The sequence below is a fragment of the Vitis vinifera genome, chromosome 7, assembly GCF_030704535.1.
Source record: "Vitis vinifera cultivar Pinot Noir 40024 chromosome 7, ASM3070453v1".
Lineage (NCBI taxonomy): Eukaryota > Viridiplantae > Streptophyta > Magnoliopsida > Vitales > Vitaceae > Vitis > Vitis vinifera.
The window spans coordinates 503425-528998 of NC_081811.1; the positions used below are offsets into that span (position 1 = coordinate 503425).

Sequence of the window (25574 nt, forward strand, 5' to 3'; positions counted from 1 at the left end):
TGTTGCTGCATTTGATTTTACCACTAACCTAATATAATTATATAAGAACTAACAATCTCACTTTAAGACGTCACTGGATTACATAAGTCGTGTAAGATCCCAAAACAAGATTGCATGAACATCTTAGGAGTGTACTATCATGTCCATCAAACATAATGTCTAGAAAATCAAATACTTTATTTTATCACATCAAGCTATGTAATATCATTGGTTCTAAAAACATACATGGTAATAAATATTTTGTTGAAGGTTAAATAACATTTATTTTTGCAATCTCAGTATAAAACATATGCATTTTGACCAATGGTCAATTCAACATATATTTTATTAAGATCTTAGTTAGAACAATTTGAAGTAATCACCATATAGGAAGGAAGTGGATGAATAAAACGAAGTTTTTTTTGACAAATTTAAATTGTATGAATGTGAAATACGACTATATGTAAATATATAATAAATACAATGAAAAATAGTAAGAAAGATAAAATGCAAACACTCATTTTTATAATAGTACGATACTATCCGACTTATGTTTATTATCATCAAGTTCCTAACCGAGTAAGAGTTCTACTATTCCAAGACTTATAACCTAAGCCACCAAACTTTACAATTGGATTATAGTTATAATCATTCCTTGTAGACTTGTGGTTTCAAACACTCTTTCCAATCCTTAAAAAATAAATTACTTTGAATAATCCCTTAAGTGATATACCACATTTGAGGATTACTAAATGATACCTAACGTTTAGATTTTTCTCTCTAAAAAGTTTATATGAAATGGTAGGAAACATTCTGTTAGAAAAATTAGGTTAATCCAATATATGGTAATCACCTTAAAACGGGAGAATGGGGGAGGGGAGAATAGGGTGATGGTCTTTTTTTGCAAATTCAAACTATGTGAAAGTAAGAGACAATTATATGCAAGTATATAATAAGCAATATAAAGATATAGTGGTTCGGCGCAACCCGATCTACATCCACTCTCCTCTAATTTAAATCCTAAGCTTGAAGTTCCACTAATTCAAGGCTTTCAAACCAAGCCTTAAATAAATACAATTGGATTATGATCCAATTCACTATCTTGGACTTTTGGTTCTAAACACCCTTTACACTTCTCAAGAGATATCTTACTCTTAAACAACCCCTCAAGTGATACCACACACTTGAGAAACTTCATCTCAAAGATTTACAAATAAATGATCTCATAAAATCCTAGTACAAAAACTTTAAGCTCAAATGATACAAAAAAACTAAGATTGAATAGTGCATTAAAGATATGCAAATTTTAGAACAATGGTGTACTAAAAAAAAAAACTATTCCAAGGCTCAAATATATTAAAGAAAGGTTTAGGAAAGTTAAGTTCATGAAACAATGAAGATTGAAACATTTTTATAGAAGAAAAAAACCAAACTAGCCTTTGGGGGTTCGACTGGTTGATTAGCCGTTAGCATTTAATGGTTGATAGGTGACCATTGGACCTCGATTAGATCTCAATCGGACCTCAACCAATTGAACAACCGTTTTGGAAGAAAGAGAGTTTTTTGCACCCTCGACCGGTTGAGCTGGCGGTCGGTCAACCGGTTCCTCATCCGATTCAATCGGTTGAACTGTTTTTGGCTCAAGAAACTAGTTTTTTCAACTTAAAACCTTTTAAACAAGTTGGAAAGACATTTGACACAAGGTTTTAGTTGAAAACATGAAATCATCCAATCTTTAAAATATTTAAAACAAAATAACTCTTTGATGATTTTTGTGCATAAGTAAAAAATGTAATGCATAAAAATCTTAGTGCACCAACAACCTTACAAAGAGATCTTATGAAGTTTGAGTCTTGAAAAACACTTCTCTTTGAGGTGGTCTTCTTCTTCATGATTTATCTTTGCCTTGATTTGTTTTTGTGATTGCCACTTTGGAAATCGTCTTGCCTAATCACACTTGAAATATAATTATTAGTTCTAAACCTTATTTTGTTATCATCAAAATCGAGATTAACCAAACGTTGGTTTCACACATTCTTATAAAATCATAGTACAAAATTTAAGTTCACTTGGTACACAATAAATCGTGATTGAATGGTGCGTTAGTAGAATGCAAGTTTTGAAGTAAGGCACACTAAAAATATACTCCTTTAGTGCTCAAATATTACAATGAAGTTTTGAGTCTTTTTATAAGAGTTCGAAACTCAAACTAATTATTAGACACAATTTGGGGTCATTTGATAGAGCAATGATTCAATTGACTTACTAACTATTATCAATTAATGTTTTTGATAGGTGACTATTGGGGTTTCGTGCTTTGATTGGTTAAGGTTTAACACTAACTAGTTGAATACATGCTATGGGGAAAAAAAGTGTTTGCAGATGTACATTGACTATAAAGTCTGTAAAAGACCTCAATTCAAGGTTTGAAACATTCAATAACTTATATTTGACTTCTTAAAATTTTTTAAAACACGTTTATAAAAACTTTGACACAAAGTTTTAATTGAAAATATGAAATTATTGAATTATAAAAAAAATAAAAACAGATTAGTACTTGAATGGTTTTTTATATTTAAGTAAAATATAAAATGTATGGTCTTCATGGTTTTAAAAACCGGACCGGACCAGCTGGTTCGACCGGTCCAATCGTCGACCGGTCACGGTTCCAATCCGATCTGGTCAATTGGGCTGGAAAATGGTCAGACCGGAATTGGAGCAGTTAAACCGGTGGTCTGATTGGTGAATCGGATGAATCGAACGGTTTCCTCATAACCGTCTGGTTCAACATTTTTTTTTCTTTCTTCATTGTTGTCGTTCTCCTCCGACGAAACCCTTCTGGCAACCCACTGGAACCCTCCCTGCCCGAGCGCCAGAAAAACCCTACCAGCAGGACCCCCACCCCCACCCCCACCTCCTTTCAAAGCCACCTCGTGACCTCGCCAGAACACCACCACCCCTCCCGTGTGCGCTCTTCTTGCATGCCGGAACCTCCCTGCAATCCCGTTGGAACCCCCTCTACCCTCGCGCTGGAAAAAGCCTTGTCGGCAAGCCCCTCACCCCCCTTGCAAAGCCACCCCGCGACCCCGCTGGAACACCACCATTCCCTGCTTGCGCGCGCCGGAAAAACTTTTCTTGCTCGGCGGAATTCTCCCTGTGCTGGAAACCACCACCTCTCCCCTACGCTGGAAAAACCGAAAAGGTTTCCCCTTTTTGTCCGTCGGAAGCCCGCGTTGGAAGTGGAAACCCCACCTTCCAAAACCCTGCTAGAACCTGCCCACTCCTCTCATCTCGTTCTTCCAAATTTTTTTTTTACCTTATCGGTTATCTCATTATTATTTATTTCTTTTGATATATATATATATATATATATATTTTTTTTTTTAACTTATGATTTTAATTTAAATAATTGAAAACATTACAATTTTAAATAAATTATTGATTTTAATTTAAATTTATAATTTAAAACTAATGTTCTGATTTTCAAATAAAATTTTAATTTTTAAATAATATAAATTATTTTAAATTTTAATAATTTATAAATTATATATTTATGACGTCATCGACCAATGAATCGTGAACCAGTAATTTTTCTGGTTTAATGATTGGTCCGATTATGAAAATATTGATGGTTTTAGTACACCAACAATTTTACAAAAAAATTATATATAAAGTCTTGAAAGTTGTTTTTTTTCAATTTTTCTTTAATTTGATTTGTCTTTGTAATTGACACATTGAATTTTTTTTTACAAATACACTTAAAATAAAAACATTAATTTCAAATTTTATTTTGTTAAACCAAACCTTAATTCCAAGTATTTCATCCCAAAGTTTTGACAACTAATCCTTATTTTTATTTATTTATTTTGTATAAACAGTCAATTTATTAAATGATTTTTTCTCCTTATTTTTATTCATTTTGTTTTTGTATGAAAAGCCAAACTTATTAACCGAGCGGACGTGTAAAATGGTAAGGTTGGTAAAGCAAAAATTTCCTAGAAAATTGTCAATATTCAAAATTAAATTTTCCATAGAAAGGTGAATATTCAAACTTGAAACTCATGTTTTAATATTATTATTGTTACCAAATAGACCAATATGTTAACCATTAAGTTTAATTTTTCTTTGAAAAATAAATAATAATAATAATAGTAAGGTGAATTAATGCATAAAAGTTTGTTTGTTAACAATTTTTTAAAATAAGTTATTAAAAAATCGTTCAAAATTTTATTTAAAAATTTAAACACGAATAAGTAGTCAAACTTATTAAATGAGTAGATGTGGAAAATGGTAGCTTGGGTCAATATTCAAAATTGAAATTCATATTTAATATTGTTATTGTTACCAAATTGATGCCTATGTCAACCGTTATGTTTAATTTTTTTTTATAATAATAATAATAAGAAGGTGGCTTAACGAAGAAACGTTTGTTTGCTAATGATTTTTTTAAACTGTTATTAAAAAATGGTTCAACATTTTATTTTAAAATTTAAACACGAAAAAAATATTTTAAACTTATTTTTATAAAAATATCTCACATTTTATATAAAAATTATAATTTTTAAAAAATATTTTCTATGATTACTAAACATATTTTATAAAAAGAATTAAAATTATATATTAAAAAAATAATTTGTTTTTGTATCGAAGGTTTATTAAACATGTTTTATAAGTTAGAAAATCATTTTTGTTAATAATTTAAAAATATGCCTTTAAGTTTTTTTAATCATATATATTAATTTTTTGCCTGGAATAATAGAATCACGTGGGATTTAATAAAAATCCAAAAATATAAATGTAGTAAAAGGCTAAAAGCGAAAATCCAGACGGCACACGCAAATTAGAACATCCAATTAAAGCGGCTAATCCCAGGGGCTTTTTCGTCCGTTAACTACAAGTAAACGAACAAAAAGTCTATGCCACCGTGGGGGCATTTACGTCATTCCATTAGACAGCTCACGCTCCTTCCCATTTCCTTTTTTTTTTCAAAACCGTGGCGCCAAAACTTCTGTAATCTCCCGCGCCTTTCCGACCACTCTTTTATTTGTTGGCGCCCTCAGTCAATCTCCCTCTCACTCCTCTCATTTACTCTCACTCTAGAAATTTCTAATGCAGCACCGCCACGTGCCTCATCCACCCACCGGCGGCGGCAGCTCCGCCTCTGCCATGGCGGCGTTGGCCGACGCCAAGCGTGGTAAAAAGCGTGGCAGCTATAACTGTGGCAGGTGTGGTCAGCCGAAGAAAGGCCATTCTTGTAACCTCAGCGGCGCCGCTACGCCGACGGACTCATCCGCCTCGACGGCGGATCCGTCGCCGAGGCAGCAATATACGCACCTGCGGCGGGCGCTTTCGTTTGATGACAGCGACGTGAGGCGGTCGGCAGGGGCTGAGGAGGAGGTGGTTGTTGAAGATGAGGAGGAGGCGGGATCGGAGTTGGGGGGCGGTGGGTTGCCGGCGAGCTGCTTGTGGGAGGTGATGAGGAGACTGCCGCCGGCGGCAATGCTGGCAGCGGCGCAGGTGTGTAAGGGGTGGAGAGAGACAGCGAGGAGGCTATGGAGGTCCGCGGAGGAGCTCAGGCTTAGGGTTCCGGCGAGGGCTCAGGTTGGGTTTGTTGGATCGGTGTTGCAGAAGTGTCCGGGGCTTGTTAGGCTCTCTCTTAGAATGGAAAGGTTAGGGTCTTTGTAGGGTTTTGATGACACTATCTTTCAGATCTAGGGTTTGGTGGGATGACTCAGTCGATAATGGATCCAAGGATGTGAGCTAACTAAATGAAAACGATCTGAAGTTTCATGCAAAAAATAACAATAATAATAAACGTAAATAAAGATCTCATCTAGAGCTTCAACAGGAGGAAATTAAATTTTTTATTATGGAGTTCTACCACAAAGATTATTCCTTTAAGCTTGTTTAAGTGAAAAATTGATGCTGATTTATTTATCAACCACAAATCAACCTCTGAGCTGGAAAATCAGAATGTTTAATTTGACAGATCACTATTAGATCCGTCATTTTTCTTGAAAAGATTTGTTTAAAATCTTTATTTGATTAATTTTAGCGGTTATGTAGTAAAAATTATGCATTTGTTGGAAAAAAAGATTAAACAGAAAGTGTAAAATTGAAAGTGAAGGAGTATTGATCTGATTTTCATACTTTTGTTCGGTTGTGCAGTGTTGTGGATGCAACAATGCTGGCCTGCATTGCATTTTCATGCCCTAATCTTGAACACATGGAGATTTCTACAGCTGTCACTGCCATCAACCGGATTACAGGGTATGTTTTCTATTTTGCTCTCTTGATTAAAATGATAATTTACTTCTTTTATTTCATTTTATTTGGTGCGCTTATTTTTATCATGTTATAGATTTCAGAAACACTGCAAATATTGACCCACTCAATCTGAATTATTGCCCAAACCTGGATTTGGCATGAATGCAGAGCATGATTAGACCACCCAGCTTTAAAAAGTATTGGGGTAAACTTGATAATTCCCAAATTGGACAATGAATTTTAATGCTGATTACATGATACTTTTGCGTGGATGTGGACCATAAACAATTTGTCATTTTCACTGTTGATGTTGTAGACCATGGTCATGACTCTTCAGATTGCCTTTTGTGTTTGTGGGTGTTGGTTTGCTTTTCGTTGTTTAGATGAACTCTAGCCCTTCAACGTATCAAATGAACTTTATAGTCTCATTGTTGTTTGTTCTAAACTCTGCTGTGTGGTGTAAGATAAATGGTATGTACCACTTTCAAGTGAGTAATTGGGTCTGTGGAGTAAGATAAATAGTCTATACTACTTTCAAGTAAGTAATTGGGTCATCTTATGATCTCCAATTGCAGAGATGAATTGGGTCGTTTTGTGGCGGATAAACGATGCCTTAAAAGCCTGAAGATGGAAGGGTGTTCTAATCTTGGGGGTTTTATTCTTTGTTCGTCAAGTCTCTCTACGCTTTGGCTTTCAGATCTGCACTCCCTGTCTAAGATGGTGATTATTTTTCCCTTATCCTTTTCTCTCTTAAGGTGCTGATCATCCTCAGTTCTAACTCATTTTCTTATTTATCTACTTACTTTTACATTTAAACCAATTCTCGTGTACTTATCCAAGCCTCCTTTATGCAGGCTTTTAATTGCCCCAATTTAAAAGAGATTTCCTTGGACTTTTCTCGTCATGAAAATGATAGTACTGATCTTACTACCATGGTTGATGGTCTGGCAAGGACCTGCCTAAGGTTGCAAAACATACACATTGCTTCAGTTAGACTTTCTCATTCAGTTGTCCTTGCTCTTGCAGCTGCAAACTTCAGGTTTTCCAAATACTTTAATCATGCTTAATATTTAGTTCATTAATTATGGGAATATCATCAATAATCTGTTAAGAGATCATTAAAAGCATTACTCAATCATGTTTAGTTTGTTACTTTGGTTATGCAACTCATAGTTAGCTTATTAATTTGGTAATGTGGCTAATCCTTAGTCTAATAATTTGACACTGTGGTTGGTGCTGGGTTTATTATTTGTTGATATTCCCAGTATTTATTTTATTAATTCAGTTTAATAATTATGTGTCATTACAATTACTAAAATATGGATGGAAGCATTAAAAGTACATTACTAACTATTCAGCACTGCAGTCATAGAACCTTCATAGTCTACTTATGAAAAATCTGACTTTTTAAGCACCAGATGTCTAATGTCTAGAAGTTTGATACATGCTGCTTGATTGCTCTATGTTCAGGGGGCTGCGAATGCTTTCACTTCTACTTGGATCAGAAATCACTGATGCATCAGTTGCTGCAATTGCATCAAGCTATTCAAATTTAGAATTGCTTGATTTGAGTGGGTATGCACTAGTCCATAGTTTTGATTGTTGAGTATTTATAAGATAATCGGTTAGTCTTGAAAGCTATTTGCTTAGGTAACTTGTAAAGGTTCTGGTATTGTCTTCAGATTAAGGCAGTGTAAATGCTTCTCACTTTATGTTATTCCCCCTCCAGTTTTTAGTTGTTTTGCAGCTACCTCAACTTTTTATTCATTAAGTGAGGTAGTTGGCAAAGCTCAATTTTTTTAAGCAACAAATTCGCCCTTGTTTTTAACTTTTCAGAGAAAAAGACTTCATACTCTGGTAGTTAAGTTATACCTCCATATGTAACTTGCCCTTAATATAATATTGTAGAAGTGAGCACTTAAAAAAATAATAATACTGTAGAAGTGAGCGCTATACTTGTAATAAATTTCCTAAGTTGTGTCTTAATTCTAGTCTTATGTAACATCTATGAAAACAGAGAAAAGGTCTGCAAGGGTAGGTTCCCTAATGAAAACACAGTATGAAATTGATTTCAGATATTTTACCTGCAATTGAGATTTTAGAAGAAAGATCTAATCTGCTTGATTTTCAAGACTCTCATTTTGAATCTATCTCTGACCTTTTCAGGTCTAGTATCAGTGACAGTGGCATTGGAATGATTTGCAATGTGTTCCCTGAAACCCTATCAAGACTGCTTCTTGCAGTCTGCCCTAACATTTCATCCAGTAATTTCCAACTCCAGTTCCCAATCTGCTATACTCCTTTGTTTGTCTATTTATTTGTTCCTGAATTAGCTATTGTTTATTAATCTCTTATCTTTTGTCTTTCAGGTGGCATTCAATTTGCCACAGCTCAATTGCCCCTTTTGGAACTTATGGACTGTGGGATGACCATAAGTGACCCAAATTCCCAGGGTCCACCCTCTGAAGAAAACATTGATTGTGAATCACAGCAAGTTTCCAACAGTAAGATGCACCTTATTTACCAGAAGCTGATCATTAAACACAGTCGGTTGAAAAAACTCAGTTTGTGGGGTTGTTCTGGCTTAGATGTGAGCTTCTTTATCCTAAAATGATAACTAAGCATATAGAGCATTATCGAGGCAGTTTCTGTCTTTAAATATTGAATTTGTGAATTTACTTGCAGGCTCTGTATTTAAACTGCCCTGAACTCAATGATTTGAATCTGAACTCTTGTACAAATTTGCATCCAGGTATGTTATCTGGTGCCCTCTGCTGAGCACATGATCTTTAATTCTTTATAAAGACTTGGAATTTGGATTTCTTTTATTTAATTAATGATTTTGTTCTTTTTCCTCAGAGAGATTGCTTCTTCAGTGTCCCAATCTGGAGAGCGTACACGCATCAGGTTGCCAAGACATACTAGTTGGAGCCATTGAAAGCCAGGTAGAAAAGCCAGTTTCTCGTAGAGTTCATTAAACATTTTTAATGGTGCACTGATATGTTTTAGTATTTGGATGATTGCTTTCCTAGTCAATGCGAGTCCAAAGGATTGGTAATTTCTTTGGTATCCAGACTGAACCCCCAAAACTAGTGTGTTTGCAGCATTATATGGTTGTCACTTTGTTGATTGAGAATTTCATGGTCCTGCAGGATGGAAAAGAGTTCCCTTTTCTTATTCTGGTATTAGTTTCTTGAAATTAGGCTAGTAATGTGTTTTAATAATACACCCACTCACATGACAACTATAAATTTATGTGCTTCCTTTCACTGGAACAATGTCGTTCTTTAAGGCTACATTTGGCATGCTGGATAAAAGGTTCAAATGTGATGAACTAGGTTTTATTATGTTTCAAGGATATTATTCTCTCAGGAAACAATATCCCTATTTTATGTCTGGTTCTTTATTGAAATAAGGATGACGTTGGAAAACATATTTGTTCGCAAAACCTTATGTTGAGATGAGATTATCCAATCCCATGGATGTGTACCCTACCTACATGAGTGGGACTTTTAAATCCCATCTATGGGGGATTAGTGAGCTGGATAACTTATCAGTCCTTGCAACTTACCCCTATCCAAACATGGGAATAGGATTTTGAAATCCTAGTTCACCTCGTTATTGTACCAAGCAGAGTATAAGATTACATTGGTGGAATCCTTAGTTGAAATTCCATGTTCTTATCCTTTTTGATGCACAAGTTATGGAACACCTTTCACGAAAATATGCTAGTTGTCTATGTTGCCCAATCTTATATTCAGCAAAACATTGCATCAAAGTAGAGATACATATCAAACTATTAGTGATGTGGGCCTCATGCAACATATTTGATGTCCTTTACATTTGCTTTGAATGAATAAAAAAGTGAATCTATCAATCATTTGATTCTAGTTGAGGTGGGTTTGACCAGAGCTCAGATTCTCATTCAAAATTTGGTCTTTCATGATTCACACTCCACAAGATTATTATGGCATGTTTGAATATAACACTATCTTGTGACACCTTCGAATATAACATAATGTTTTCCTTATGTTTATATGAAGATTGAAATGGATTGCACAAAATTATGGTCATCAAACTTTTGCAATTTCCTGGTGTTGCAGGTTAATAATGGTTCTGCTGTAGAAAATCAGTTCCCTAGCAAACGATTAGCTGATGGCTCCAAGAGGGTTCGAGTTCCATATTTTTTAAGCCCTCAGGTAAATTGAAAAGCCCATTTAACTGTAAGCAATGTTTGTAATAAAGAAATGTTTTGTTGACAAATTTTAGGCAACTCAGTCTCATGCTTGCAGTTTATAATTGGTAGTTTGTTGTTAATAACTACTAATTCTCTGAAGTTTGTGGGGGTATGCCATTATGCATGCCTGATTGTCTCATATTGTACAAATACTTCAATGACTAGCAAATGGAATTCACCATAATAATAATATCATCAAAGCACAGTTTAGTTGCAGATTTTCATTTTTCCTTTTCCATTTATATGACTAAACTCTAGTTGAAGCTCTTTCTTTTCTTAAAACCAACTCGTGTTATATTTCAGTATCTTACTAAAGCTTTTGTTTTCTTTTATAGCCATCAGACTTTAAGATGGGGAGGGCCCAGAAACGCCGGTGCACTCTGCTCATGGATTAGTAATATATGTGCCCTAAACACCACACTAACTGTACACTCAAGAGCAAATTCTTGTTGGTCCTCAGGAACCAAATGATCTGTAATTGTTGAAATGGTGGTTTGTGTGCTGGTGCCCACTGAATAGTGCCTTACCCTCTTTTACATCCCAAAACAAATATTGTTTCATTTTCAAAGTCAAGTTGACATAGGAAGAGACATGGCATGAACATTTAAGTTTATCGGCTCTTCCTGCCTCTCAAATAAAGAATTTATTTCCCTTTGTCATCGCATTTGTGTGCAAGCTTCTGTTTTGATTTCTTTTGCGTGTCCAAGGCCCTGCTATAAATAGCCTTGTCCGTTCCCCATTTCCCATTTCCCATTCCCTGATTGTTGGTACACGAACTATTGGATAGGGTTGATTGGTGGGCGAATCCAATAATATCTCCTTGAAAATTACCTTTGTTTGCAGGAGTTTGTCCCAAGGAAAATGGACAATTGGTGTTGGTCGTCAATCAGGCAACTAAAGTAGTTGTTGGATTCGCCCCCAATCAGTCAGACAACTATTAAAGTCACGGGTTTAAGATATATGATTTTTAAATTTGTATTAAATTCGATTTTTATGTGATTTCTAAATTTGTTAAATAAAAGTTCAAGTATAGATTGATTGATTTGATTTTGAGTATTAAAATTAAACTGAATCAATATAATTAATGATTATTTTGATTAGAAAGTGATTCTAAAAAACGTTTTTTAAAACTATTGTCATATGATTTTTTAGAAGAATTGTTTTTTATTTTGTTAATTTGGGTAAAAAAAAATTATAAGTAGATATTATTTGAATAAATACCAAAGGCTTGCACTATAACATGACTTATGTGTCAATAGATGGATATAATATTAACATTAATAACATAATTAATAAGTATTATATATTATAAGTTTATATATATAATTTTTGGTTTAACTTTAGTTATTATCTCTCTTTTAAATAGAAAATCGTGCATCAAAGCCGCTTAATTTGATTTTACATCTAGAAAATCAAAATCATTAAAAAATATTAAGGTACCGTGGTGATATCTATGGAACAAAAAATTTGAACTATTAAAATCTAAATGGTTGAATAAAGTTCGAATCAAATGAGAGCAAAGTAATTAGGATACCATCAATAAAACTTAAAAATATATACCTAATTGATCATGTTTTTCTGATCCAATCAACCGTTAAATTCGGTTTGATCGATTATTTTATCCTTTCAATCGACTTTTTATACACTCAAAAAGTACACGTGGTAAAGGTCATTTTAGACCATTACTTCAGAAAACATAGATTTTAATGGCAGAGATTGAAAAGGTAAATGTGGTCGAACCGTAATATTCATAAAATTTGAGGATCAATTTGGAATTTTAATAAAACGCACCTAATAATTTCCTCCTGTACTTGGGATGAAAAACTCGACGCCACGTTCTTCTTCTTCTTCATTCTCTCACTCTACAGTATTAACGTCCAAATATGGAGGTCGCTTCCTTTTCAACATCCTCACAAGGGTTTTGGTCTTCTTCTTCCTCATCAGGTCTACTTCTTCTCCTAATTCTCTATTCGTTTTTTCCCCACAATTTCAGATAAATTTGCGTTATTTCCTTACATACTGCAAAATTGTAAATTTCATATAAAAAATGCATCCACAGCCCTAATTTTTTATTAATTGAAGAATAATGTGTTTGATCTGGTAATCAAATGACAGTTTCGAGGCGTATCTTGTTTTCGAAACATGTTTTATGTTTTATGTAAAGCAAAATATCGATTCTTTGCAGCAATGCCTTTGATATGGGGAAATTTCGTGTTCAAAGGATCAAAACGAGGGCCAAGACCAGATACTCATAAGAGAAAGTAATTTTTTTTTGGAAAGAAGAAACTGAAACATGTTTGAAGTTTACTCATTCAAATTATCTTTGTTTCGGGTCTTTGAGTTTAGGTTTTGTGTTGTTTGATCGCTTATTTTTTTTGGATAATTGTTCTTGGTTTGTGTTGATTAAGAGGGGTGACTCATCTGCAGAGCTTTTTCTGCTAAGAAAGGTGAAGGTTCCAATAACGTATAGATGTTCCGTGCTCAATTCACCAACTAGACGAAGTGTGCAACCTTTGTTTGGTGGGACTAGGTCTCAATTTGGAAGGGAAAGCTGTTTGAAGGTTAAATTTTGCTGCTAACCATCAAAATATTTTCTTCTTCTTAATTTTTGGAATTTTAGGAATTGTAAATATAGGTATGGTTATTTTTAGTGATATATTGGCTTACTTAATTTTCAGGTTTCATGTAGTCAAAAGGGAGAAATCCCTGTCGTGGATGGCAGGTATGCCGGTTTTCAATTTGGATGACTAGATTCAGAAGTTCATGAAACCCCTCGCTAAATAGGAAAAGATAAAGTAAATAAAAAAAATCACATTCTCTTTTTTAATATGATGAGAGTATCACAGTGGTGTCATTTTTTCTGGCTGAATTTGAATGCTATAACTTTGATTCATAATTTCGGGTCAAATTGGCTCTTTAACCCAACAAAATAATAAAATATATGTATTAGCCATGTTTTCAAATTGTTATTTGAACTAGGCTACTAGCCCTTTTCATATACATATATATATAAATTATTTAGAAACCACATTTTGAAATGGTGGTTCCAAACAATTTTAGAAAACAAAAAATGGAAAGACAAAGGATGAGCGAGAAAAAGGCTATTTTGAACAAAAGTTTCAAAACATTCCCCCAAGGGATGTTTTGTTTGGATGAAAGACCATTTTGAACTGAAACTCTTTGATTCATATCATACATTTATAAGTGAGATGGTCATTTTGTAGTTTTGATTTAAATATATGTTGCGACAGCAAGCATGTTTTCCTAATGATCCAATTTTCTATGAACTATGAAACGCAGGGAAGTTGAACACTATTTACTTTGATGTTTTCACTTCTCAGTTGACCTTGAGGCCTGGTTCAAGTAGTAAAAAGGTCGTGGAGGGTTTGTGGGAGGTTTTAGGTTCAAGTTCCAATGGGAACAAAAATTTACTTGTAAAAAAAATGTTCACTTTTTCAGTTGTGTATGCAATCATGCGTATTCTTTGAATTTAAACTGTCGTTTTCATTTCTTTTCAAGGTGTATGGATGAGATATATGATACTTTGGCTGAACGTCTTCTTCCTACTGCAGCAGTAGCATCAAATCCTAATTTAAAGTAAGTTATAGCTTCTTGACTCAAGCAATCTTATTATAATTATTTTTTGATAGGCAAATAAGACTTTATATATATGAAGTGTCATTCAAAAGTGCCCATCAAGCAATCTTAGTATGTTGGCATGTTGTATTACTGAACAGTGCTGCTAAGTAACATACTGCAGACTCAAGCACTCAACAATGCCTTATCCTAATTGTCTGGCTCCTCTTTTCTTCCTTTTTCTTCTCACTCTACATGCTGATGATAAATGTGAGAATTGATATATTGGTACCTTACTATTGGACACCTCTTTCCTGATGCAAAGAGAAGGGCCCGGCCACTCCTGGGTGAGTTTGGATCTGGAGCAGACCATGCAACCTGAGGCCCCACTCCCTGGGCCTGCTTCATCGTAGCTGAGAAGGAGACATCGTCTGCCGAATGGGCCAAATTGAGAACATATTGGCCTTGGAGTAGCCCATAAGAGGTGTTGGAGCCCTTTTGGCCAGAGGCAAGGTCCAATCAAGGCCTTCTGTCTGAAATCTGAAGGGGACTACATAGGAGAATGTAGCCATAGGGTTGTTTAATTCTGTTGACCCAAGTGTGTCCACTGGTCGCCATCTGAAGCAACATTGACTAGCCAATGGCAGCCCTAACACAGTGGCTTAGGCGCAGCCTGAGAAATCGGAATTGTCTAATCTGTGGTGCCTCAGCTCCATTCCCATACACCAGCAAGGTAACCGTTGACCCAGCCAGGGTTAGGACATTGGAGACTACATAAGGATGCCCAGACCCCAGCTGGGGGTGAGCCTGTTTATCTCTCATAGTATGACTCCCTCTAACTCCTATGCTTGACTACAACGCACTCTCCATTTGGTGCAAAAGTTGAGCTTCTATCCTAGAGCCAGTTGTTTATTGCAAGCTCTGTTGGTAGATTCCAAACTGACCTGACTGTTGGAGGGGCATAGTTAGGGGTCACACAACTATCCTTGTGTGCAGGAGTTTGTCCTAGTGAGGTTGAGCGGTTCGTGCAGTCGCCAGTCACCCTGGCAAAATGTTGTTGGGCTTGCCCATCTATTGACCCAAATCATAAGTCCATGCACCAACCCAAAGCATCCCTCATGTCATTTTAGGATAGTGCAAAGGAAATTAGATTGCAAAGGAAAAATCTTTCAATGGGTACATCCTTGGGTTTTAACTCTCTTAGAGTTTATGGGAGTCTACATGGACATGCTTATGAATGTCTGTGTGGTTATAAATTTCCAATTCTTTTCCTACCTGTGGTTCCCAGCTTTCTCTCCATAGGCTTTGAACTATAGGACACAGGGGCTGCATGATAATAGTCAATGAGAAACTGTATGTTAGTTTCACTTATTGTTTTATCATTTAGGAATTATTGTAAAGAGCATGTTTTTTGCTCCTGTTTGACCAATTAAAAGATTTTTTATTACTTTTCAGAAGAATTATCTGTGTAAAATATTGTGCAGGCGTATTGTGGGTTTAGCTGGTCCTCCTGGTGCTGGAAAGAGCACTCTAGCATCTGAAGTAGCTTGGCGTGTCAACAAGTTATGGCCACAAAAAGCTTCATCATTTGATTCTCAAGTTGGGCCTCCAGATGTTGCTGCAGTTCTTCCCATGGATGGGTTCCATCTTTATCGTCATCAGCTGGATGCAATGGAGGTTGGCCTTCCCCAAAATTTTTACTTTATTTTTATTTTTTGGTTTTCTACCTTGACTTCCATTCCAAAGCATTGCTTTACTTTGTGGGCATTTCCTAGTCTTTAGAGCACTATTTGAATGACAATAAACTCAGAAAAGCCTCAAATAAAATGCAAGAGAACACTAGTGCTGTGGAACAAGTCTCAATGTTATTAAGGAACAGACTATGATGCAACTGTTGAAAAAAAAAATTGAACACAAATCACCAATCTTGATACTGGTTATAACTAGATGCATCAATATGCTGTATGCTTGAGGTGTAACACATGAGATTATAAGGAGTCTTAAACATCATTTTTAAAGAAATTTTGTGGGAAAGGTCTTTATCCAAATTTATTTAGAGAACTCCAAGCGAGAATAGAGTACGAGTTTGGAACAATATCCTAAAGTGAGTTATCTTGGGGATTTAGGTTTGAAGAATATTAGTTACTATATTAATTTGCATTTAAGGAATATCATTTTATTCATCTTTTGTGAATGGCATAAAACAAAGAAGAACCTACAATCTGATGCATCATTTTTGTGGTATGAAGCACTTTAAATATACTGTGGTCCTATATATGTACTTTTGATTTTACCATGAGAGGTGCTATAAGATGTTAAAGCACTGTCTTTTAGGTATTATGATTGCATATATATGAACCATAATGCTTCATAGTTGAAACTTTCCAGATATTTGTAATTCTGAGTAATGTTCTTGAATCTTAGGATCCAGAGGAAGCCCACGCAAGAAGGGGAGGTGAGGTTTCTATTTATGATATCACTAATTTGAAACCTTGTAAACATTACCAGTTTTAATCCTGCAATTGGTCAATCAGCTCCATGGACATTTGATCCCACTCGACTGCTGACATGTCTGAAGAGACTGCGGCATGAGGTGAGTAGCTATTGATGTTGGCTGCGTCATTTTATTCTTGTTGAGACTTTAGAACTGGTTGGTGCATAAACTTATCTTTTTTTTTTTTTTTCAAAAATAAAAAATAAAAAATTTGTGGTACATGAGTACTTTTCTCATATTGCATTATGATGAGCAATATTTTCTGTAGGGGTCAGTTTATGCACCATCGTTTGATCATGGTGTTGGAGATCCAGTTGAAGATGATATATTTATCAGCCTCCAGTAAGTAATTTACTTCTTTCACATAGATAATCTTATCAACAGCTGCCGCTGATTTCATAATGAACTGGGTGTTTATGAACATTTATCCAGTCCATATGATAGTAACCATGGAATTTTGATTTATGTAATTGAGGGACAACATGGGTGTTGGTGTACAACATGTGTACCTTGGAAAATCCATTTTGAATCAAGGACACTAGTTCTTTTTTCTAACTGATTTATATTTTGGCCACTTTACTCTCTTTCCTTTTCTTTGTTTTTTTTTTCTTTCTTTTCCATGTATTCGTGTTTCATTTTGTCTTGTTTTGTTTTATTTATTTATTTTTTTGTGGAGGGAATGCAGCCATGGTGTTTTGGGGTTGTTTGTTCTGTTTGATTTTGTGAAGGTGGTTGCAGCAGCACATAACTCTCTTTTATCCAAGTGGTAGGGGCTTTTGTCCATACTGTATCAAACAAGCTTTTTTTCTTGTTTGCAGGCACAAAGTAGTGATAGTAGAAGGAAATTATTTACTCTTGCAAGAAGGGGATTGGAAGGAGGTATCATCTATGTTTGATGAGAAATGGTAAGCATTGAATTCTTTCTGGAAATTATTGCTCCCTTGGTTATTTGAGGGCAGCAATGTTTTGTTGAGAGAAGTATATGATAGTAATACTGCTGAGACTCTATGCTACACCTGGACACAAACTTAAGCTTGAAATTCTTCATGCTTAACAATTTAATATGATCTTATTTAAGTGTTTTAGAAGGGGGTGGGTGTGGTTTCTGTGCTTTGCCTACTTAAGTTCTTATCCCTTGCATTTCTTGTCTAGGTTCATTGAGGTTGACATCAATACATCTATGGAGCGAGTTGTAAAAAGACATGTTTCAACAGGTGTTCAGTCTCATATTGTTAAGCAATTGCTTATCTGTAAAAGTGAAAAAAAATGGTCCTGTACTGATCTGCTTATGTTCTGCTTTTTATAGGAAAGCCCCCAGATATTGCTAAATGGCGGGTAAGCTTCATTGGGTTCTTATCAGTTCCTTTGACACTCTCCTTATCATCAAACCTCTCTATTAAAGTGTTTTTTTTTTCCTTTTTTTAAATCCTAATTGATCCTCCAAGTTTTTAACTTGTAATTGGCTTTCAGATAGAATACAATGATCGGCCCAATGCAGAGCTCATAATCAAGTCAAAGAGAAATGCTGACCTAGTAATAAGGTCAGTGAATTTCTGAAACCTGTTGGTGAATCCTTCCTGTGTCTAGGAGAGAATGAATGTCATGAGGTCAGTTGAACCCAATGCCAAATAAAATTGATACCCACTGTATAGAAATAATGAAAAACAAATTGAGGGAGCTAATAATTTTTTCTTTATGTGAACTTAGGATATATGTGTATATATGTCAAATTTATTTATTGGGGGTTTGCTTTTTATTCAATGGAAAACAGTCCCATAGAGGAAAATTTTTAAGTTGGTGTTAAGGGGATCTCTTTGTTCCTTAAAGGGAGGGATAGAACTTCAGAATCTAATCCCCTTGTTTCCCTAGTTTAGCTTATTAGCATTTAATTTTGGTTCTGTAGTTTCCTTTGCCATTGAACTTTAAACTGAAATTAAGGTCATTTTAGTTCTCTCGAAAAAGTATTTCCAAAATACTAACAAAACGATACCTTAATTATTTAAGAAAGGAGCATACAGGAAATAAACAGCAAGAAGAAGTTCATCCCTAAATCAATGCAAGCAAGGTTAGGATAGGAAGAAGAAAGAAACATGCTTAGGTTACAGTTTCTTCAGTGGCATCAGACGCTTTAGCTAAGAAGTCCACTTTCCCCTTTCCTACCTATGCACCCACCTGAAGCTAGAAACCACCTCTGCAGAAATATCTATCCTCTTGCATCATATGAAAATTCTTTGAATGACCCAGAGAGAATCTGTTGGCTAAATTAATCATGATGGTGGAGACACCTTCACAGTGATATTCCACCATGATATGGAATATCACTTTGCCCTTGCCTGGAGTGCTAGTCTTCGAGTTATGATTCCTTTGTCTCTGAATCCTAAAAGTTGTATAGCATGCGCTTGTTTAAAGTGCTCTTTCCACTGTATTTGTAGGTGCTTTGGCTGAAATATAAGCTGTGTATAATTCTTGGAAGGTTTGAGGAAAAGAAAATAAAGAGGCAAAATATAAGAAAAGAAAAAAGGTAAGGAAAATTAAAAATAAAAAATAAAAATCTCTCTTGTTTGGTTATCTATGGAAAGTGTGAGGGAAAAAATGATTGAGAAATGTATTTTTCCCAAAATTTCCTCACCTTTATCTAAGGAAAATGGAGAGGGAAATCCAAATATAAGAAAATAATTTTCCTTGATATTTTTTATCCCTTTCTTTAGGATTTGCCAGGATCCAAACATAACAATGGGGTCTAGAAACACTTCGTGAAACTTGCACCACTCTTGTTTGTGCAGAAAGAGCTCTGAGATTTCTGAGATAGTTGTCTGTTCTCTGCTGCTTATGAATTAATTAAAAGTGTTCAGTACTCCCAAATTTAGTCTCAAAACCCTGATGAAGCTTCAGGCTCTGATACTTCAACTGTGCAGTAGAGGCCTGGTTTGCTCTTCTTTTGGAATTTTCTTTTCCTTCATTAAGGTTTTGGCTCAAGATCATAAGCTTCAGCTCCATAATCCATTAAGGACTAAATTTTTCTTTCATTTTTGCATCATACCTTCCTATTCCTACCTACCTACCCAAGAATCCAGGCAATGGAGGAAGTCTCCATCAATGGTGAATACACCAACATACAGAATATTAAGTGTGTAGTATGGAAAAGTTAGGGCTGTCGACTGTGTCCAGGAAGAATCAATAGATGATTGAATTCATTGCTTCCCATTTGGTAAACAGTGGCCACCCCACTTGGATGTTGGAAAACCAACTTTAGCATGGTGGTAATGGTATAGTCTGGTGTTGTCTTTTTTGAATGTCTAAAACCTTTGTTCTGACAGTTTACATAAAGAGTCCTCCTTCAAGGAGTTTTGAGTATAATTTTAGTGGATACCATACCCAACTATTAAAAAAAGTCTGAATCTTTACAGTATATAGCCAAATCTGAAGGTATAATAAAAAGGGTTCAGAATGAAGTAATGAGATTAGGTATAATAAAAAGGGTTCAGTATGAAGCAATGAAATTTATTAATGTTTTGAAAAAAGAAAAGAGAGAGATTTTTGACCCTATGACCTTTTATTGGGGCTATAGAAAGGACCCAATTGTAAACTTCTCTACCCTATGACCTTTTATTGGTGCTATACAAAAGATCCAATTGAAAACTTTGAAGTAGAAGAGCTTTCAGCTTCAATTCCCTTTTTTGTAAAGCTGTGATGAATGCTTTTTGCAATATTACTTTTAGCATGGCTTTGAGGGCCTCTCTACTTTTTATTCGTTGAATGTATGAAGGGAAAATTGTAAAAATGTGAAGGAAAATCCCTTTGAACATTTTGCTTCTTTTTTTTTTCCCCTCTTTTTGAGCATTTTTCTTACTCTTTCCCATGATATTTAACAATGAAAAAAACAAAATCAATTTTTTAATGTCTTCTTTCTAGGAATCAAACATGGTATAAAATTAACCTTTTGAAACGAACACGAGAGAGAGAGAGGTTGTAGTCAATATGTTGACTATTTCCATACCTTTATATTTTTTCATAAAATATTATAGAAGTTAATCTTGTTTTATTATTATGTTAAAAGAACTTTCTACACTAGCCCTTAAAAATAAAATAAAAAAAGAGACACAAACCCATTATTTCCACTAATGAAAATCTCAGTCAACAAATTTTTTTAATTTCACGTTGATCAAATATACACAATTAAATGGAATGGAATGGAATATCATATTGTAGTAGTGGTAGCAGCAACCAGCATAACCCATTCACAAATTTCAAACAATGAATGGCCACTAACACAGGGGGACCATAGTCACTGGTCAAGTCTACTAATCATGATGGGCTACCCTGTAGATTCATATCACAAATTTACAAAAAAAAAAAAAATGTATATATATAACAATTTTCTAATCAAATGGGCAATAAATAATTGATGCTCCATCCACATTCACATGATATGCTTCTCACTCCTTCAACCATGGCATGGAACACATTCAGTTCTCAATTTTGAGTCTTCACCTACAAACAATCCCATTTGAAAGATTGAATTTTTAAACAGAAAAGATATTATTTGCTTTCAAAAATTATTAATTGGTATGTTTCCCTAATGTTATTTAAAACATTTTCTTTAAAAACCAATTTTTAAGAATGGTTTTCAAAATTTATTTAAAACATTTAAGTATAATCGAAACGTTTTTAAAATATCGTTTACATTTCAGTCATGTTTCATAACATTATATAAAAAAAAAAAACTGAAAATACTTTAAAATCGAAAATTCTTTTAATAAAATGATTTTCAAATTTATTTTTTTTTATGTGAAAAATTAAAAAACCATTTTTTAAAATTTAAAAACTTTTTTCTATTCCATAAAGCAAAAAAATATATCTTAAAAGAAGTTATCAAACAACACCAAATTAATCTCCAAGATTCTGAGACAAGACCATAGACATTTAAACATTGGGTGCAGATATTGAAAGAGTGGAGATAATTATTTAATAGGATATTGATGAAGGCACACACACAATAGATTCAACATAATGGGACATTATTATAATTGTCATTAAGCAAGCCATAATGCTAATTAAACAAAGGCATAGAGACCCAGTCTTGCAACACAAAATAGAAATAGTTTTTTTTTTTTTTGGGTTTTTTTCTTAGTCCTGTCCATAATTAATACTCAAATATCTCACAAGTTTTATATGATCAAACCACAATTAATAATATTACACACCCCCAAACATCCTGCTCAATCCATCTTGGCCCTTTCGGTCGTTGAAGATCAAAGGAGCAGGCTGTGGTGGCCACTGCCTTAGCTCCTATTCTTGCATTTCTCCATGGCTCTAGGTGCTGAAATTAAACCCAAAAATAAAAATAAAAATTGCATTAGCATAAATACCTAAAGAAAATAAGAAATTTCTAAAAATAAACTCAAATATCATTTATAGAAAGGTTTAATTAGCAATAATTTGAAGATACTAACCGAGCCCTATCGCCTCTTTTCCTTTCATTATGCGCAAGCGTTTGCATGAATCCACAAACATCCTGAATGGAACCAAAAGGGTAGATGTTATCAATTGTTATTTATTAATATCTTAGTGGTTTAAACCAAATAAGATAACTTAAAGGATCTATTTAGAATTTATTCTTAAAATTATTTTTGTAATATTTAGAAAACATGATAAATAAATTATAGATTGACAGTTTTTGCAAAATTTGATATGAAAAGATCATTCTTGATAATAAATTTGAGGTATTTTCAGGGTTATTTTTGTAAAATGTTGAATTGAAATACAAAATATAAGTTAGGGACTTTTACATAGTATTTAAGTGTATAATGTCCTCACAAAGATAAGGTAGGAAAATTGTTTTTCATATTTGAATGTGCAAACAAAATTTTATTTTTATTAATAATTGATAATCATTTTTTAGAATTATTTCAAAAACTATTTTTCTGCCTAATATATATATTTTTGGTGATTTAAGCCAAAACTCATGGTTGGAAGAACTTACTCCCATGGGACATCTCCAACGAGCATCCAATCCCCATCTTTGTCTTCGTATGTTGGAACATGATCAAAACCATTCAAAAGATCCATCAACTTGCTCTCATTCATGAAATCCTTCATTCCTTGTGATCCATAATTCCCTTCAAAAAATAAAAATAAAGAATCATACCATAATTAAACATGCTTATAACCCTTAATATAGACACAATATCTTCATTATCTTTATAAGATTACGAGATCTTTCAAAGTCCCACATCATTGGTTTATTCCCTAAAATATAGATATTATCACTTTTGAGGTCAAATGAGTTTCCAATTAAAAGTAATTGAGTACATATATCGAGTTAGAACTTCTATCACTTTAATTTTTGGCATTATACTCACCAATAGTGAAGGAGCTGAACATGTTGCCCAAGGCATTGGACAGCTCCTGATAACTAGTGTACATCTTCAAGTCAACCTTACGCAGATACGGCGCTCCGTCCATGCTAACCTTCACAAAGGCTGCGTTGCAGCTCACCTTCTCCCCTTCCTCGCTGCCGCCCTTCTGCCCGGCCAACATGTTCTTCCGGAAGGACCGAACCGGTGGCCACCCCACAACCTGTGCCCTAAAATTCCAATTTCCATGAATTATTCACCTGCTTTATTTTTATGTATGGTTTTAGTTAATGACTTTATTATGAGAACAACTGTTTTTAACAGGAAAAAAGAGAAGAAAATCAAAGCCAAAAAGGTTGATAAATTCTAGCTTATTTCCCTCAATTTAATTGTTGAAATTTTGGTATGGTGACTTGCAAAAATCATAGGGCTAGGTTTGGTTTTAAGGGAAAGTTAAAAAGATACCTAGAAATATTTTCTTACGTTTTCTTTATTATAAAAAATAAAAATAAAAATGCTAAATTATTTAATTTTTCTGTAAAACAAATAAAATAAATTAAAAAAAAATCATTAGCTTAAATTTTATTTGTTTGTTCATTTCTTCTATTTTTCTTTTTTATTGTTTTTTTTTCTCATATATATTCTCAAAATTTTTGGAAGCAAACTTGGCTTTTATGTCGTTTTCAAAAAAAAAAAAAAAAACCTCTTGATTTTGCCAAAAAAAGAAAAGAAAAGAAATTACAGTAGAGATTCATGATTGATCCCATGAACCAGCTCCAAACCTCACCCACCTAACAACCCCCACTACAATAATTTCGCTTATTTCTTTCATATTTTCAAAATTATACTACAAACAAATGATAAATCGCCAAAAAAAAAAAATCTGTTAAGAAACTCACTTGGCCGGAGGTCTGGCTGGATCATTACCACAAGGAAGAAGGCTCTTGCTCTTCTCCTTCTGCAGACTCTTCACTTTGTTGTCATCAACACCCGCTTCTTTCCCGGACAGATTGAGCTTCAAATCCACAGTTTCCGAAAACCCTCTCTTCCTCACCACCTCACTTCCTTCACTTCCTCCCGGCAGCCCCAGCCGGAGCTCCGTCGCCTCCAAGTTCAGGTCGGGCTTTTCCCGCTCCTCGCCGTGCATGGTTGCCATTTTCCGGGCAACTTCCATGGATATTACCTCACTTTCTACAGATATTTCAGAGCTCTGTATAAAGAACAGCAGTCAGAAATTGAATTGGAAAGAAAGTTAATGAGAGAAAGTAGTTTTGAAGAAGAAGAAGACGACGATAATATAATGGTGGAAGAGGAAGAGGGAGCGGGGTGTTGAGGGCTTTAGTGGTATTAATATACGGATGGGTGCATTGTCTTTATTGGGTTTCGATAATTGAGGTGGTGACACGTGGTGGATTTAGTGAGCTGGATTTTTCCAACCTTGCTGGGATTGGTGACAACACGGTGACGTTAGCGTCCTATGATTGTGTTTTGTGGGGCTACCACGCCCGCTTTTTTATCGCAAAGATCGGCCCGATTAATTGAATCCTCAATTTATTTATTTTTTTCTGTTTGTCAATAACTAGGGACCCCTTTGGTTGCACGCATTTATTTAATATCGAAAGTGGGAAAGGGATGCCTTTTGTGGTAGGCCATGTGAAAGACTCGTGTAAAGAGTTTTATAATTAATGAGAATTACAAAATTAAATGCATTTATATTCTATAAAAAACTTTATAATAACAATGCCTGCCAAAAATTCTATTTGAATCGTTAAAAACATATGATGAGATTTAAATCTACGAAACAAATGAGATTAATTTAAATACAAAATAATGAAATTAAACTTCAGTTCAAAATAAAGAAATAAATAAAGTGCATGTAATATTAATTAATTGATCAAATTTTTTGATGTGTATCATACTGATACTATAATAAAACCTAAAATTTTATAAGCAATTCATCACCACACTCTCCGTGTTTTAATTATATTTATTTTATATCTATTGAACTAAGATTGGACTAAGACAAATATAACATCGATAAGTACCCTTTAATATTAAATCTTAACCCATGTTTTATATTTTATGAATATTTTTAATCATATTTTTTTATGTCATTTTTTACAAACTTGTTGAAGTTGAGAAATGGCCTAAAGAAGAAAAGTGTTTAAATTTTTTATTCAAACCCTTTTTCCTTGAGGGTAAAATACTAAATGGGAGGACAAATATTTTTCCTCCATTAAGAAACAAATGTGCAAAGACAAAAATATAAGAGAAGTATGTGTAAAAGAAAGAAGTAAATGAAAAACAATTTTTTGTTATAAATTTCCAATAATCTAAAACTATGTTTTTCTCTTTATTTCCCATGCTTGTCTCCTTTTTTATGCTATTAAAAAGGAGAAAAAAATATTGTTCAAATTCCTCAATAACTTCACAAATATCAACCAAACTTCTAGAGTGAAATTCAATCCATGGAGTAGGATAAGAACATCTAAATAATCATAAACATCATTATGATCGAAAAGATGGCATTAGATTTCTTTCTTAACTTTTTTTTGACTTATCTAGATTTAAATCAACTTCTCATGACCAAACCATGAATCTTCCTTTGTTTTATATAGATGCAATGAAAGCATATTTGATTATTGGATCCAAGTTTATCATGAGT

At 34.2% G+C, this 25574-nt stretch overlaps 3 protein-coding genes across 3 annotated transcripts; 2 read left to right on the forward strand and 1 right to left on the reverse strand.

Annotated features, from left to right (window-relative positions):
* Window positions 1-4997: 4997 nt before the first annotated feature.
* LOC100254550 (F-box/LRR-repeat protein 17) lies at window positions 4998-11147 on the forward strand. Its single transcript, XM_002275226.4, has 11 exons — window positions 4998-5648; window positions 6148-6249; window positions 6822-6966; window positions 7101-7285; window positions 7717-7821; window positions 8413-8510; window positions 8616-8836; window positions 8932-8998; window positions 9106-9191; window positions 10350-10445; window positions 10819-11147. Exons 1-11 carry the CDS (start codon window positions 5089-5091, stop codon window positions 10876-10878), a joined length of 1725 nt encoding a protein of 574 aa, XP_002275262.1. The 5' UTR covers window positions 4998-5088; the 3' UTR covers window positions 10879-11147.
* A 1130-nt stretch (window positions 11148-12277) lies between these two features.
* Window positions 12278-18346, forward strand: LOC100254581 (putative uridine kinase C227.14). The gene is made up of 12 exons (XM_002281839.4): window positions 12278-12427; window positions 12911-13044; window positions 13162-13205; window positions 14003-14080; window positions 15544-15736; window positions 16484-16514; window positions 16594-16652; window positions 16822-16895; window positions 17372-17458; window positions 17706-17767; window positions 17860-17888; window positions 18024-18346. Exons 1-12 carry the CDS (start codon window positions 12367-12369, stop codon window positions 18108-18110), a joined length of 939 nt encoding a protein of 312 aa, XP_002281875.1. The 5' UTR covers window positions 12278-12366; the 3' UTR covers window positions 18111-18346.
* Window positions 18347-21554: 3208 nt separating this feature from the next.
* On the reverse strand, window positions 21555-24250 carry LOC100259693 (auxin-responsive protein IAA16). The gene is made up of 5 exons (XM_002281735.5): window positions 23809-24250; window positions 22916-23139; window positions 22537-22672; window positions 22007-22068; window positions 21555-21873 (listed from the first exon to the last, which is right to left on the reverse strand). Exons 1-5 carry the CDS (start codon window positions 24081-24083, stop codon window positions 21836-21838), a joined length of 735 nt encoding a protein of 244 aa, XP_002281771.1. The 5' UTR covers window positions 24084-24250; the 3' UTR covers window positions 21555-21835.
* Between the last annotated feature and the right edge of the window lie 1324 nt (window positions 24251-25574).

Bases quoted from the DNA above. Each gene is read 5' to 3' on its own strand.
- LOC100254581 (XM_002281839.4), top strand. From the start codon at position 12,367: ATGGAGGTCGCTTCCTTTTCAACATCCTCACAAGGGTTTTGGTCTTCT. The intron at 13,045-13,161 runs GTTAAATTTTGC...CTTAATTTTCAG, and splicing joins GAAGGGAAAGCTGTTTGAAG to GTTTCATGTAGTCAAAAGGG. The intron at 15,737-16,483 runs GTTGGCCTTCCC...CTTGAATCTTAG, and splicing joins ATCAGCTGGATGCAATGGAG to GATCCAGAGGAAGCCCACGC.
- LOC100254550 (XM_002275226.4), top strand. From the start codon at position 5,089: ATGCAGCACCGCCACGTGCCTCATCCACCCACCGGCGGCGGCAGCTCC. The intron at 7,286-7,716 runs GTTTTCCAAATA...CTCTATGTTCAG, and splicing joins CTTGCAGCTGCAAACTTCAG to GGGGCTGCGAATGCTTTCAC. The intron at 8,837-8,931 runs GTGAGCTTCTTT...ATTTACTTGCAG, and splicing joins GGGGTTGTTCTGGCTTAGAT to GCTCTGTATTTAAACTGCCC.
- LOC100259693 (XM_002281735.5), bottom strand. From the start codon at position 24,083: ATGGAAGTTGCCCGGAAAATGGCAACCATGCACGGCGAGGAGCGGGAA. The intron at 23,140-23,808 runs GTGAGTTTCTTA...TTGGAATTTTAG, and splicing joins CCAGCCAGACCTCCGGCCAA to GGCACAGGTTGTGGGGTGGC. The intron at 22,673-22,915 runs GTGAGTATAATG...TATTTTTTGAAG, and splicing joins GTTCAGCTCCTTCACTATTG to GGAATTATGGATCACAAGGA.